Consider the following 13,684-nt stretch of genomic DNA (forward strand, 5'->3'; position numbering starts at 1 on the left):
AGGCTGTGTCTGTCCCACTCAGGGGTCTGGTCCTGTCTGCAGCACTGGGCATTCAGAGACCATGAGTCACGGTCCGATTTAGCCTTCCCCAAGATAGATGTAGCCTTGGAGAGGAGAGGTGAACAAGAGCTTCTAGAAGGTGGAAGAGAGGATCACTTAAGGAAGACGCCTGCATTCTGGGTGGGAGAACAGAAAATCAGAGGGAGCTGTACAGGGGACAGAACAGAAGAGGTCAGCAGAATACACTGAGTCCCAAGCCTCTGAGAGGCGAGACCCCAGGGCGTGGAGAAGAGAGGCCACAGCAGAGTGAAGGCATTCAGCTCAGGTGCAGATGGCCAGACACAACGGTCTTACTGGGGGCTCGGTACTCCTTCGCCTGGTAGTGTGCAGGCCTGATCCGCTCCAGGTTCCACGGGATGCTCTGGGCAAACACAGAGGAGTCTTCCTCGATGTATTCAACATGGGGCAACCTCAGGGCCTGCAGAAGACAGGGGCCAGGGGACTCTGCCTCAGAGCCACTTGGTCAACAGAACCTGATCAAACCTGTCTCCATGTCCTTTTATAAAAGTCCTTTTATATGCTTTTCTGAAATGGCTTAGGTTCCAGCAAGTGTCCCAGGGCCTTGTCCCCACAGGGTCCCACAAGTAGCAGAGGCTTCTGCACAAGGGTACCTAGCAGGTTGGACACCATCTCTGTCCCTAGCTGTCTGCCTGGTCCTTTCTTGAACCTCAGAATCCTCATTTCAAATTTAGATGGACGTACCCCTGGGGTACAGCCAGGCTTCCAAGGCATCTACATATTGAGCCAACGGTCACTGGGCTTGGTACTGGTGGTACCCTTGTTTGTGCTCAGTAAACATTTGCTGTCTCCCCCTGGTTTTTAGCTATGGGCATATTAATGTCAGTGCCCAACATGCAAGTGCTGTCCATCTCCATCAGAGAGTGCCATGTCCAGAGAGGGTGACTTACCAGGTCCAGCAGGTCACTGCTCATCTTCACCAGGAAGCCAGGAAAGAGGTCGTGGAAGAGATGCAGGACCTTAGTGAGATAGCCTCGGCGGGCAGCCTGGGCCTGCAGGCGGTGGGCCACGCGCTCCGTCTGCCATCGGTGGCTCTCCTCCCCCAGCACCACTATGTAGGTTCCTGGCAACCTCCAGGCATCCTGCCCCAAGCGAGGAAGGTAACATGATGAACATTAAAACATCAACAATCTCCTTCTGTTCCACTGATCTTCCCTATGTCTTTATGATATCAAGCCCCCATCCCACCTTTCCCCCTCATTTTGCTCTAGCAAAAAGGATTTCATTCAACCCTTGATTCTCTGAATTGGGCTTATTTCACTGAGCACGATGATCTCCAGTTCCATCCATTCACTGGCACATGCCATAATTTTATTCATCTATAAAGTACCAGTTAAAAAAACTACCAACAAGCCCTCCCCTTACCTTATCCATCCCTGTTTACAAATTAGGATTATAACATAAGAAGCACAATCAAGTATAGTCAACTATAAACACAAGTTACCAAATTAGGACTGAAAAGCAAAGCCCATATATAGTCCAACTCTCAGCATTAACATAGTTTACACACTTCCTAGCTGGTCAGTGGGGCACAAAGAGGTCTCTTCTGTAACTGCACCCACGTTTCTAGGAACAAACCCAGGCCTGGTCATTCCTGCAGCCCTGCCCAAAGGCCAGTCACTCCCAGAAGCCTTCCTAGTCACACTCCCTCCTAGTACCCCAGTCAGAAAAAAATCACTTCCTCACCGTCCTAGCACCTCCATGACTCCCGTCCAGAGGCAGGGCAAAAGAGAACATTCACAGGCTTTGGAGCCAGAAAAATGTGGACCTGAATCCCAGCTCCAGTGTTTACTGGCTGTGTGGCATAAGCAAGTCATTAACCTTTCTGAGCCTCAGATATCGCCTCTGAATTACAGGAACCACAATACCTATGGAACAGGCCTGCTGTCAAGGCCAAGAGAGAAGGTTGTATAATGCAGGCAGAAGGCCGCAACTGTCCAAGATTTATCTGGTCTTAGCTCTTGCCTGCTGCAACTGGCCTCAAGCAGACACACCTGCTTGAGAAGCTTCCCTGGTTCTCCCCAACCTGATGAATGAAGTTCAGTCTCCGTGTCCTCCCCAGCCACTCTGCCTCACCCCACCTCTGCAGCCTGCCTCCTGTATCTCTATCTGGGCACCTTAGACTCCAGCAGAGAAGAGTCCACAGCCCTTTGTTCAAAGTTTTAAGACGTGAAGGATTTCAAGATTCAGAATTCATTTGGATTTAGAAAAGTCAGTAATGAGCAATCAGGGATCCAGCTCAGAGTAGTCTGCACTGTCCTCTATACTGCCAAATGTATGAATATGCATCTTTGCACAAGTGGAATGAACAAAGATCATGAACAAACTCAGTTCAGGCTAGGATCTACCACTAAATAAATTACAAAATGTCTTTGGCTTTGGGAACACTTTACATTTCCTTGCTTCCTTGTGCTCCGCCTCTCTTTCCCAGCTCTGTACCCTTGCGCTGCTCCCTCCCTTAGAGTAAAATTCTCCTGCTCTCCACTATAGGAAAATGTTATGAATCAGGAGGTCGCTCTGCACAGTGGAATGAGACTTCTCCTGGAAGCCTCACTCCAGTGCACCAGGAGATGGTGCACTCCCACTCTGGGCCTCAATTTCTCAGGTCTGAAACAAAGGATAGGCCTAAAATCTTGTTTGCCAAAAGTATTTTCATTCTAAATTCTATTCCCAGAAATCATCTATTGCATGGAAGAAAAAGTGAACTTCGTGAAGTTGCTTTTCCAAACTTCCTCCAGGGAAGAAACAAGCACTTGGCCCAGGTGGTTGTCCAGCCTCTGATCACTGGCCTCCAGGATGGGGTACTCGCTTGTGCCAGAACAGTTATTTTGGGGTAGGGGAGACCACAACCCCAGGATATCTCTCCACAGGCGAAAGGATCAGGGGAAACATAGAGGGTGCTCGGAACTGAGCAAAGGCCTGACACCTGCTCCAGCACACAGAAGGGCAAGCCAGGCAGCTGCTAGCACAGAATCCCCACTTTGCACACCCGCCCCCACAGCTGTGCAGGAGGGTGTGGCCAGGTCACACTGCAACCAGGGACATAACTACTTGCTGCAACTAACTTCTTCTGGTTCTTACATCCTGGGGTCATTCAGGGGTCACCAACATTCCTTTCCCCTCATCCCTTCGGAAAGGATTGTCACTTCCGCTTTAATAGAGACTCAAGGTTAAGTAGCTTGCCAAGCTCCACGCAGCTAGAGAGAGGAAGCCACGGATGATACCACATCTGATTCCAAGCCTAGGCAACAGAACCTCAGCCCAACCCTGGGAAGGTTATAACTGGAGGGAACCGACAGCCCCACCCTGGGCAGGAGCTTCCTACAGACCAGGGCCAAGGGCAAGCTGAGGTTCAGGAACTTCGCCCTGCCCACCCTAGGAGACCCGCACCTGCGCAGGACTCGCCCCAGGGTCCTGGCTACCTGGTGCACCAGCTTCCGAGGCCCCCAGTACTGAAAGCCCTTCCTCTAACCTAAACTCCCAAAGATCCCCGTAGACCTTGAGAATAATTCGACCCGTTCCCCTTTAGTTTCTTTGGTTAAAAAAGATGCAGTGTCAGAGCCGGAGTTCTAAGACACGAAGAACTTGCCTCCCGATTCTCCACCCCTATATAAAATGATGCCCTCTCCCCAGTACTCCGCACACCCAGAACTAAGTCAGAACACACGGGAATAAGCCTGCTTCCTCAGCACCCCGGGCCATGCTAAGTGCGCTGGGGCGTTGCCTCCTTCGCCCCTCCGAGCCACGGTGAGCCGAACCTCTAAAACCCGGGCAGGCGATCTGGGCAGTACTCCGCTCGCCGCCGTCGTGGCTGCCAGTTTCCCCGCATCCACGCTACTGTTCCACCGCACGGTGCAGCCGCAAGCTCCAGCGCGTCCCCAAGCGCCCTTGTCAGTTCTCTTTCCCCAGCTACCTAGCCTGTCCTGCCAGAGATCGCGCCAAGCCACCACAGGACCAGCAGAAGACCCTGGAGACCTTCACTCCAGCCCCTCCCTTACACTGGGAAACTGGGGCAGGAGAAGAAAGGGCATCCGCACAGGTCCGGGTGGCAAGTGCGCCACCGCCTCCCACCCCAGCGCCCCCACCTTGGCGCAGCGGTGGAAGGTGGCAGCGACCACGTGCGGGGCCGATTCGGCTGGGCCGTCCTCCTCCGAGGGAAAGGCGAATACCAGCTCCTCGTAGTCGCCGTCCTCGTCCTCCTGGGAGTGGGCGTTCGCGGGACTCAGGAAGAGCAGCAGCAGCACCAGCGACGGCAGCGGCCACCGTGGCCGCATAGAGCTGCCGGTGCCCATCAGGGCGATTGGAGGGATTTGCGTTCCAACCGCCAGAGACCCAGAGGCCGCGCCCTGTTCTTAGAAGAGGGAAGGACGTGCGGGCACGGGAGCTCGGGATCCTGCGGGGCCAAGCGCGCGGAGTCCCGCCGGGGCAGCCGGAGTCAGAAAGCAGGGCTCACTCCCGCTGGCTTGGACCCAGAGGGGCGTGGCGCAGAGACTGCCCAAAGCAGCGGGTGCCTCGACGTCGGGGAGGAAACCTTCTGGGTGTGGGTGCTCGACGCCCGGGTCCGGGAGATCACGCCACCAGAGCCCCATCGGACGATCCTATCTGATTAAACATTAACGGAGCCCGGGGACTGGAGGATCAGGTTTCGGCCTCGCCCTCCCCAAACAGCGTCACATTACGCTCACAGGGAGTAAAAGACAATCCCAAATCCTAATTGGGCTGAGAGCTGGGCCTGCGCTTCGGAATCGTCCGGTCTCCGCCTCTCACCCGGAGCCCAGTGAGATGCCAGGCTCCGAGTTCTGTTGGCCCACCTCGCCGGTGTTTCCGGGGTCTGCCCTGCCACCCGTCAACCATCCCTTCGCCGCTCCCTCGAAGGATGTTAAACAACCTTCCTGGGCCTCCTCCTTCCTGTGACTGGTGACCCTTCCTAATCAATCTGACTGCAGACTCGTCACTGCCCACTGAATTCTTTACACCGGCAGTAACTTGGCATTCTAAACTCTGCCTGAATCCCTCTCTGGCCTCTGCCCCTTAGGCACCCTGCCCCTGGTCTCACCATGGGCGTACCTTGAAGACACTGCTCGCTTTTGATTTCCAGTCTGCTGTATTAAGATTCAGTTTTTAAATCTGCAAATATGGCATATAGATACATTCAAAATTCCATTGTAGGCACAAGCTCAGTGTTTCAAACAATTCAGTTTGCACAGATTCCTTTTACACACCATGTCCAAGAACTCAACAGGACAAGTGCCTGGTAAATGCCTACTTTGTACCAGGCAGAAGAATGCAAATGGGAAAGGGAAGCTCAGGCCTTGGGTTGCTGTGTGACAAAATATGAGATGTCCTCTTCCCAGAAGGAAAAAACAAAGGTGGCTTTAGGGTCCCATTCTGTAGATGTACAGTGAATTCTTAGGACAGAATCTGGGTCTTAGAGTCCAGAGTCTGGTCTTAGAGTCTTGCTGCCCTTTCCACCTTGTTTGGAAAGACCTTACTTCAGAGGGCTCACCAAACAAAACTATAAAACCAGTGAGTTGACAGTGGCCTGTGGGAGGTGAGATCAAAGCCACCCCCTTTTTAAATTTTTTTTTAAAATTTTTTGCGGTGCTGGGGATTGAACCCAGGGCCTTGTGCTTGCAAGACAAGCGCTCTACCAACTAAGTTATATCCCCAACCACCCCACTTTGTTCTTTTGCTTCATCCCCCCACCAAATACCCCCGCCATCCTGGCACAAAATAGGAGCTCATTACTTTTTGCTAAAAGGGGTAAGTGGAGGATCTCCTTCCTGTGGCCAGTAAACAGAATCGCATTTCAAACTCGCTGTTGGCAGCTGCCTCATCCAAGGCCTCCTCCTGTAGCAAGACTAGCTAAGAATAGCTGGGAGCAAGACTTCTCCTGCGAGGCTTCTCACCTGTCAGCGGTTCCCAGCATGTACCAGAGGATGATGATGCATATGCACAGAGGGACTGGGATGTCTTCAGGCGGAGGAGGGGACCACTGTCCAAAATGCAGTGGGCATGTCTGTGTGGAGGTGAGGGAGGAAGGAAGCTCCACAGGCACCCTGGGTTCTGCAACAGATGGAACCAGAGGGGCAATCACTTCTCATCCCGCATCCTCCACTGCACTCTTTGGAGGACCAGCCCCAGCTGGGTCTTCTGCCACTTGGCAGGGTTTTCAGCCCTCATTAATCATCTTCCACTGTAAGTTACCCAAAGCGACTGGGTCACCTCCTCCTTCTTTTCAGATCCGGTTCCCGTATTCTGGACACTGATCACCAGCCTGCTTCCTTGAGAGGTCAAATTCAAATGAATGTACAGGAGAAGTTTGTCTTCTTCCCACTCCTGAACCCTGTCTTCCTAGGAGAAAACACTGTTACCCATGGCAGGGGGTTGACTAGTGTCCCCAGAAGATATGTCCACTCCTATCCCCTGATACCTGTGATTATGACCCTATTTGGAAAGAAGGCCTTTACAGATGTAATTAAGCAAAGGACCCCATGATGAGCTAATCCTGGGTTTAGGGTGGGCTTTAAATTCAATGGTTGGTTTTGTAAGAGAGGAGGAGATAGTGTAAAACATAGAGAGGGATTAAGGGGAGAAGGCCACCTAGGACGGAGGCTCAGACCTGTGATGGGGACATAGGCAAGGAAAGTCAGAAGCCACTGGAAGCTGGAAGGCAAGGAAGTTTCTCCCGAAAGCCTTCAGACAACGTGGTCCTGCCAACCCTTGATGGAAGATTTTTGGCCTACAAAACTTCAAGAGAACAAATTTATGTTCTTTGAAACCATGCAGGTTGTACAATTTGTTAGAGTATCCCTAGGAAAATGATATACCCACTTACTTTCTTTTCAGAGATATGCTATTTTTGTCAAAATATTTGTAAATGACCTTCTAAACACTTATTTTATGATTTATTGTTAACTTTTTATTTATATTGGGAATAAGGGGAGGGAACACCTTAACCTCTTAGATCCTGGGGGCTCTTTTGTCTTTTTTCCTACTTTTTAAATTTGGGTACATTATAGTTGTACTCACTGATGGGATTGTCCTTACGTATTTACACATGCACACAATACACAATATGACAATGTAATTTGGCCAATGTCACTCCACAGCACTTGGCCCCTCCTTCCCCACCTCCTATCTGTCCCTTGGTCCTTTTCCTCTACTGATCTCCCTTTGGTTTTTAGGAGATTCACCCCCACTTTTCTTTTTCTTTTTCCTCTCTACCTTCTGCATATGAAAGAAAACATACGACCCTTAACCTTCTGAATTTGACTTATTTCACTTAACATGATGGTCTCTAGTTCCACCCATTTTCCTGAAAATGCCATGGTTTCCTTCTTCTTTATGACTGAATAAACTCCATTGTGTACACATACCACATTTTCTTTATCCATTCATCCATCAATGGACACCTAGGCTGGTTCCCGAGTTTGCTTATGGTGTATTGTGCTGCTATAAACATGGGTGTGCATGTCACTGTAATAAGATGACTTGGATTCTTCAGGATACACACTGAAGAGTGGTATCATTGGGTCATATGGTGGTTCCATTTCCAGCCTTTTGAGGAAACTCCATAATGATTTCCATAGTGGTTGTACTAATTTACAGTCCCACCAACCAACAGAGTTCTCCGCATCCTCTCAGCATTTATTATTATTTGTATTCTTGATGACTGCCATTCTGACTGGTGTGAGATAATCTCAGTGTAGTTTTGATTTGCATTTACCTAATTGTTAGTGATGTTGAACATTTTTTCATGTATTTGTTGGCCATTTGAATATCTTCTTTGGAGAGGTGTCTGTTTAGTTCATCTGTCCATTTATTAATTGTGTTGTTTGACATTTTGTTGTTAAGTTTTTTGAGTCCTTTGTATATTCTAGATGTTAACCCTCTGTCAGAAGAGCAGTTAGAAAGATTTCCTCCCATTCTGTAGGTTCTCTCTTTCATTCCTAATTGTTTCCTTTGCTGTGCAAAAGTCTTTTATTTTGGTGTCATCCTATTTATTAATTCTTGGAATTATTTGCTGAGTTTTAGGAATCCTATTAAGAAAGCTGTTGCCTATGTCTAAAAGCTGGATTATTGACCCTAAGATTTCTCCTAGGAGTTGCATAGTTTCTGATCTAATTCCTAGGTCTGTGATCCATTTTGAGTTGATCTTTGTGCAGGGCATAAGGGTTTAGTTTCATCTTCTAGATATGGATAAACAATTTCCCAACACCATTTGTTTAAAAGGCTGCCTTTTCTCCAGTGTATGTTTTTGGCAACTTTGTTAAGGGTCAGATGATGGTAGATGTGTGGGTTTGTCTCTGTGTCTTCTGTTCTGTACCATTGGTCTATGTGTCTGTTGTGCCAGTACCATGCTGCTTTTGTTAGTCTAGCTCTGTAGTATAACTTGAAGTCAGGTGTTGTGATGCCTCCAGCATTGCTGTTCTGTTTTAGAATTGCTTTGGCTCTTCTGGGTCTTTTATTCTTCCAAAGGAATTTTAGGACTGTTTTTCCTAGTTCTGTGAAAAATGTCACTGGTATTTTGATGGGGTTGCATTGAATCTGTATCTTGCTTTTGGTTTTGTGGCCATTTTAACAATATTATTTCTTCCTATCCATGAACATGGGAAGTCTTACCATCTTCTGAGGTCTTCTTCACTTTTGTTCTTGAATGTTCTATAGTCTTCATTGTAGAGGTATTTCATGTCTTTAGTTAGATTTATTCCTAGTTTTTTTTTAAAGGTTTTTGTGAATGAAATTATTTTCTTGATTTCTTTCTCAGCAGATTTGTTGTTGGTATATAGGAAAGCTATTGATTTTTGCATGTTGACTTTGTAACCAGTTACTTTGCCAAATGTATTATTAGGTCTAGAAGTCTTCTGGTGGAGTTCTATGGATCTTTAGGAATAGGATCATATCATCTGCAAACAGTGGTAATTTGACTTCTTCCTTTCCTATTTTTATCTCTTTTCTTTCCTACTCTGGCTAGAATTTCTAGCACTATAATAAACAGAAACGGTAAGAGTGGACATCCTGGTCTTGTCCCAGATTTCATTTCTTCCCCATTTAGTATGAGGTTTGCTTTGGGTTTTTCATATATAACCTTTAATGAAGTTGAGCTATGTTCCTTCTATCCCTAGTTTCTTCAGTGTTTTTATCATGAATGGGTGCTGGGTTTTGTCATAGACTTCTCTGCATCTGTTGAGATGTCCAAGTGATTTTTGTCCATAATTCTGTTTATGTGAGGAATTACATTGATTTATTTGCCTATATTAAACCATCCTTGCATCTCTGGAATAAAACCAGCTTCATTGTGATGTACAATCTTCTTAATATGTGGTTGAACATGATTTGCTCATATTCTATTAAGTATTTTTGCATCTGAATTTATCAGGGATATTGGTCTGTAGTATTCTTTCCTTTATGTGTCCATATCTTATTCTGGTATGAGTATAATACTAGCTTCCTAGAATGAATCTGGATGTGTTCCATCCCTTTCTATTTCATGGAATAGTTTGAGGAGTATTGGCATTAATTCTTCTTTAAAGATTTGGTAGAATTCAGCTGAGAATCCATCTGGTCTTGGACTTTTCTTTGTCAGAGGGCTTTTTTATTACTGTTTGTATCTCATTACAAGTTATTGATCTGTTTAGGTTTTCTGTATCCTCTTGATTCAGTTTTGGGAGATTGTATTTATCTAGAAATGTATCCCCTTCTTCTAGGATTTTCAATTTATTGGAGTATAAATTTTCCAAGTAGTCCCTCGAGATCTACTGGATTTCTGAGATGTCTGTGGTGATTTCTCCTTTTTCATCTCTAAGTTTATTAATTTGGTTTTCTCTTTTCTCTTTTAGTTTGTCTAAGGGTTTATAAATCTTGTTTTTCTTTTCGGAGAATCAATTATTGTTTCATTGATACTCTGTATTTTTCTTATTCTCAAGTTCATTGATTTTAGCTCTGACCTTAATTATTCCCTTCCTTCCATTGATTTTGGAATTGCTCTGTTCTTCTTTTTTAAGGGTCTTGGGATGAATCATTAGGTTGTTTATTTGGGATCTTTCTGATTTTCTCATGTAGGCACTCTGGCTATAAACTTTCCTCTTAGATCTGCCTTCATAGTGTCCCAGAAATTCTGGTATGTTGTATCACTATTCTCATTTGAATCTAAGAATTCTAAAATTCTCCCTTAATTTCTCTTATCATCCATTCATCATTCAAAACAGTATTGTTCAATCTCTATGTGTTCATATATTTTTTGTAGAGTTTTGTCATGTTAATTTCTAATTTCATACCATTAGGATCTGATAAGATGCAAGAAATTAAATCAGTTTTTTGTATTCACTCAGAGTTGCTTTTTGGCCTACAATGTGATCTATTATGGAGAAAGTCTTTGAGCCACTGAGAAGAAAGTGTATTCAGCTGTTGTTGGGTGAAATATTTTATAGATATCTGTTAGGTCCATTTAATTTATAAAATTTTTCAGGTCCAAAGAGTCTTGACTGAGTTCATGTCTTGATGACCTATCTAATGGTGAGAGATGTGTGTTGAAATCTCTCAGTATTATTGTATTGGGATATTTCTAAGGCTTCAATTTGAGGAGTGTCTCTTTTATGCAATTAGTTGCACCCATGTGTGGGACATAAATGTTTATTATTGTTATATCTTCTTGTTGGGTTGTTTTCTATACCAGTATGAAGTGACCTTCTTTGTCTGTTCTGATAACTTTTGGTGTGAAATCTGCTTTATCAGATATGAGAGTAGCTACTCCTGTTTGTTTTGGGGCTACATTTGCATGGTGTATCAATTTCCATCCTTTCACTTTCAGCCTATGATGGTCTTTGCCTGTAAGATGTGTCTCCTGCAAGCAACAAATAGTTGGATCTTGTTTATTAATCCATTCTTCCAGCCTGTATCATTTAATTGGAGAGTTGAGCCCACTTACATTCAATGTTATTACAGATGGATGTTAATTAATTTCTGCCATTTTGATTTATTTACAATGCTTAGTTTGGTCCTGATTCTCATTTACTTAGCTAGTCTTCAACTGAGATTTGTCATTTGTGATCTCTGAGTTTATTTTTTTATTTCTTCTGTGTTCAGTATTTCTTTAAGTAAGTTCTGTAGTACCAGTTTAGTTGTTGTAAACTTTTATTTCTGATTATCTTGGAGGGTTTTTATTTCATCTTCAATTCTGAAGGATAACTGCTGAATGTAGCAGTCTTGGTTGACAGCTATTTTTTTTCAGAACTTGGAACACATCATTCCAAGCCCTCCTGACTTGTAGTTTGTGCTGAGAAATCAGAAGTGATTCTGATTGTCTCTAAATGAGACCTGATGTTTTTCTCTTGAGGCTTTAAAATTTTTATCTTTGTTCAGTAGGTTAGGTATTTCAATTACAATTTGTCATGGAGAGGTTCTTTTCTTATCTTGTGTATTTGGGATTCTGAATGCATCCTGTATCTGGGATGTCTATTTCATTCTGAAGTTTTGCGTAGTTTTCTGTTATCATTTCCCTGAAGAGTTTATTCATCCCATTAGCTCATATCTCACAGCCCTTCGCTATTCCAGTTATTCTTTTTTTTATTGTAAACAAATGGGATACATGTTGTTTCTCTGTTTGTACATAGAGTAAAGGCATACCATTTGTGTACTCATAAATTTACATAGGGTAATGTTGGTTGATTCATTCTGTTATTTTTGCCCTTCCCCCCACACCTCCCATCCCTCTTTTCCCTCTATACAGTCCTTCCTTCCCCCATTCATGCCCCCCAACCCTAACTCTAACCCTAAAACTAACCCCTTCCACGCCCCATTACGTATCATCATCCACTTATCAGTGAGATCATTCTTCCTTTGGTTTTTTGAGATTGGCTTATCTCACTTAGCATGATATTCTCCAGTTTCATCCATTTGCCTGCAAATGCCATAATTTTATCATTCTTTTTTTTTTATTATAAAATTGTAAACAAATGGGATACATGTTGTTTCTCTGTCTGTACATGGCGTAAAGGCATACCATTTGTGTAATCATAAATCTAAATAGGGTAATGTTGTTTGATTCATTCTGCCATTTTTTCCCTTCCCCCCCTCCCCTCCCACCCTTCCCCTCCATCTATACAGTCCTTCCTTCCTCCATTCCTGCCCCCCTCCCTAAACCCAAATCCAACCCCAACACTAACCCTTCCCACCCCCCATTATGTGTCATCATCCACTTATTAGCGATATCATTCTTCCTTTGGTTTTTTGAGATTGGCTTATCTCACTTAGCATGATATTCTCCAGTTTCATCCATTTGCCTGCAAATGCCATAATTTTATCGTTCTTTATGGCTGAGTAATATTCCATTGTATATATATACCACCTTTTTCTTTATCCATTCATCAATTGAAGGACATCTAGGTTGGTTCCACAATCTGGCTATGGTGAATTCAGCAGCAATGAACATTGATGTAGCTGTATCTCTGTAGTATGCTGATTGTAAGTCCTTTGGGTATAGGCCGAGGAGTGGGATAGCTGGGTCAAATGGTAGTTCCATTCCAAGTTTTCTAAGGAATCCCCATACTGCTTTCCAGAGTGGCTGCACTAATTTGCAACTCCACCAGCAATGTATGAATGTACCTTTTCCCCCACATCCTCGCCAACACCTGTTGTTGCTTGTATTCTTGATAATCGCCATTCTAATTGGGGTGAGATGGAATCTTAGGGTGGTTTTGATTTGCATTTCTCTTATTACTAGAGATGTTGAACATTTTTCCATATGTTTGTTGATTGCTTGTAGGTCTTCTTCTGTGAAGTGTCTGTTCATTTCCTTAGACCATTTGTCGATTGGGTTATTTGTAGTCTTGGTGTTGAGTTTTTGAGTTCTTTATAGATTCTGGAGATTAGTGCTCTATCTGAAGTATGATTGGCAAAGATTTTCTCCCACTCTGTAGGCTCTTTCTTCACATTGCTGATAGTTTCCTTTGCTGAGAGAAAGCTTTTTAGTTTGAATCTATCCCAGTTGTTGATTCTTGCTTTTATTTCTTCTGCTATGGGAGTCCTGTTGAGGAAGTCTGGTCCTAAGCCGACATGTTGAAGCTCTGGACCTACTTTTTCTTCTATAAGATGCAGGGTCTCTGCAAGAGACTCACCTCATAGAAAGAGATACCCATAGACTAAAGGTGAAAGGATGGGGAAAAACATACCATGCACATGGACTCAGCAAAAAAGCTGGAGTATCCATCCTCATTTCAGATAATGTGGACTTCAAGCCAATGTCAGTCAGAAGAGATAAGGAAGGACATTTCATACTGCTTAAGGGAAGCATAAATCAGCAAGATATAACAATCATAAACATCTATGCCCCAAACAGTGGATCATCCATGAATGTTAAACAAATCCTTCTCAATTTTAGAAACCAAATAGACCATAATACAATAATACTAGGTGATTTTAACACGCCTTTCTCACCACTGGACAGATCTTCCAAACAAAAATTGAACAAAGAAACCATAGAACTCAATAACACAATCAATAATTTAGATTTAACAGACATTTATAGAATATACCATCCAACCAAGAGCGAATACACTTTCTTCTCAGCAGCACATGGATCCTTCTCTAAAATAGACCATATATT

General features: G+C 44.4%; 1 protein-coding gene across 2 annotated transcripts in view; it reads right to left on the bottom strand.

Moving 5' to 3' along the window:
• Pcsk9 (proprotein convertase subtilisin/kexin type 9) overlaps nt 1–4,666 on the bottom strand; it is a 28,063-nt gene extending 23,397 nt beyond the window's left edge. For both annotated transcript variants that reach the window (XM_047556748.1, XM_047556741.1), the window contains exons 1-3: nt 4,164–4,666; nt 969–1,160; nt 355–478 (exon numbers count right to left, since the gene is read on the bottom strand). In XM_047556748.1, coding sequence (XP_047412704.1) covers nt 355–478; nt 969–1,160; nt 4,164–4,370 — 523 coding nt within the window. In that variant the 5' untranslated portion in view covers nt 4,371–4,666. The remainder of the gene's footprint in view (nt 1–354; nt 479–968; nt 1,161–4,163) is intronic.
• Nucleotides 4,667–13,684: the final 9,018 nt, after the last annotated feature.

This window comes from Sciurus carolinensis, chromosome 1 (genome assembly GCF_902686445.1).
Source record: "Sciurus carolinensis chromosome 1, mSciCar1.2, whole genome shotgun sequence".
Classification (NCBI taxonomy): domain Eukaryota; kingdom Metazoa; phylum Chordata; class Mammalia; order Rodentia; family Sciuridae; genus Sciurus; species Sciurus carolinensis.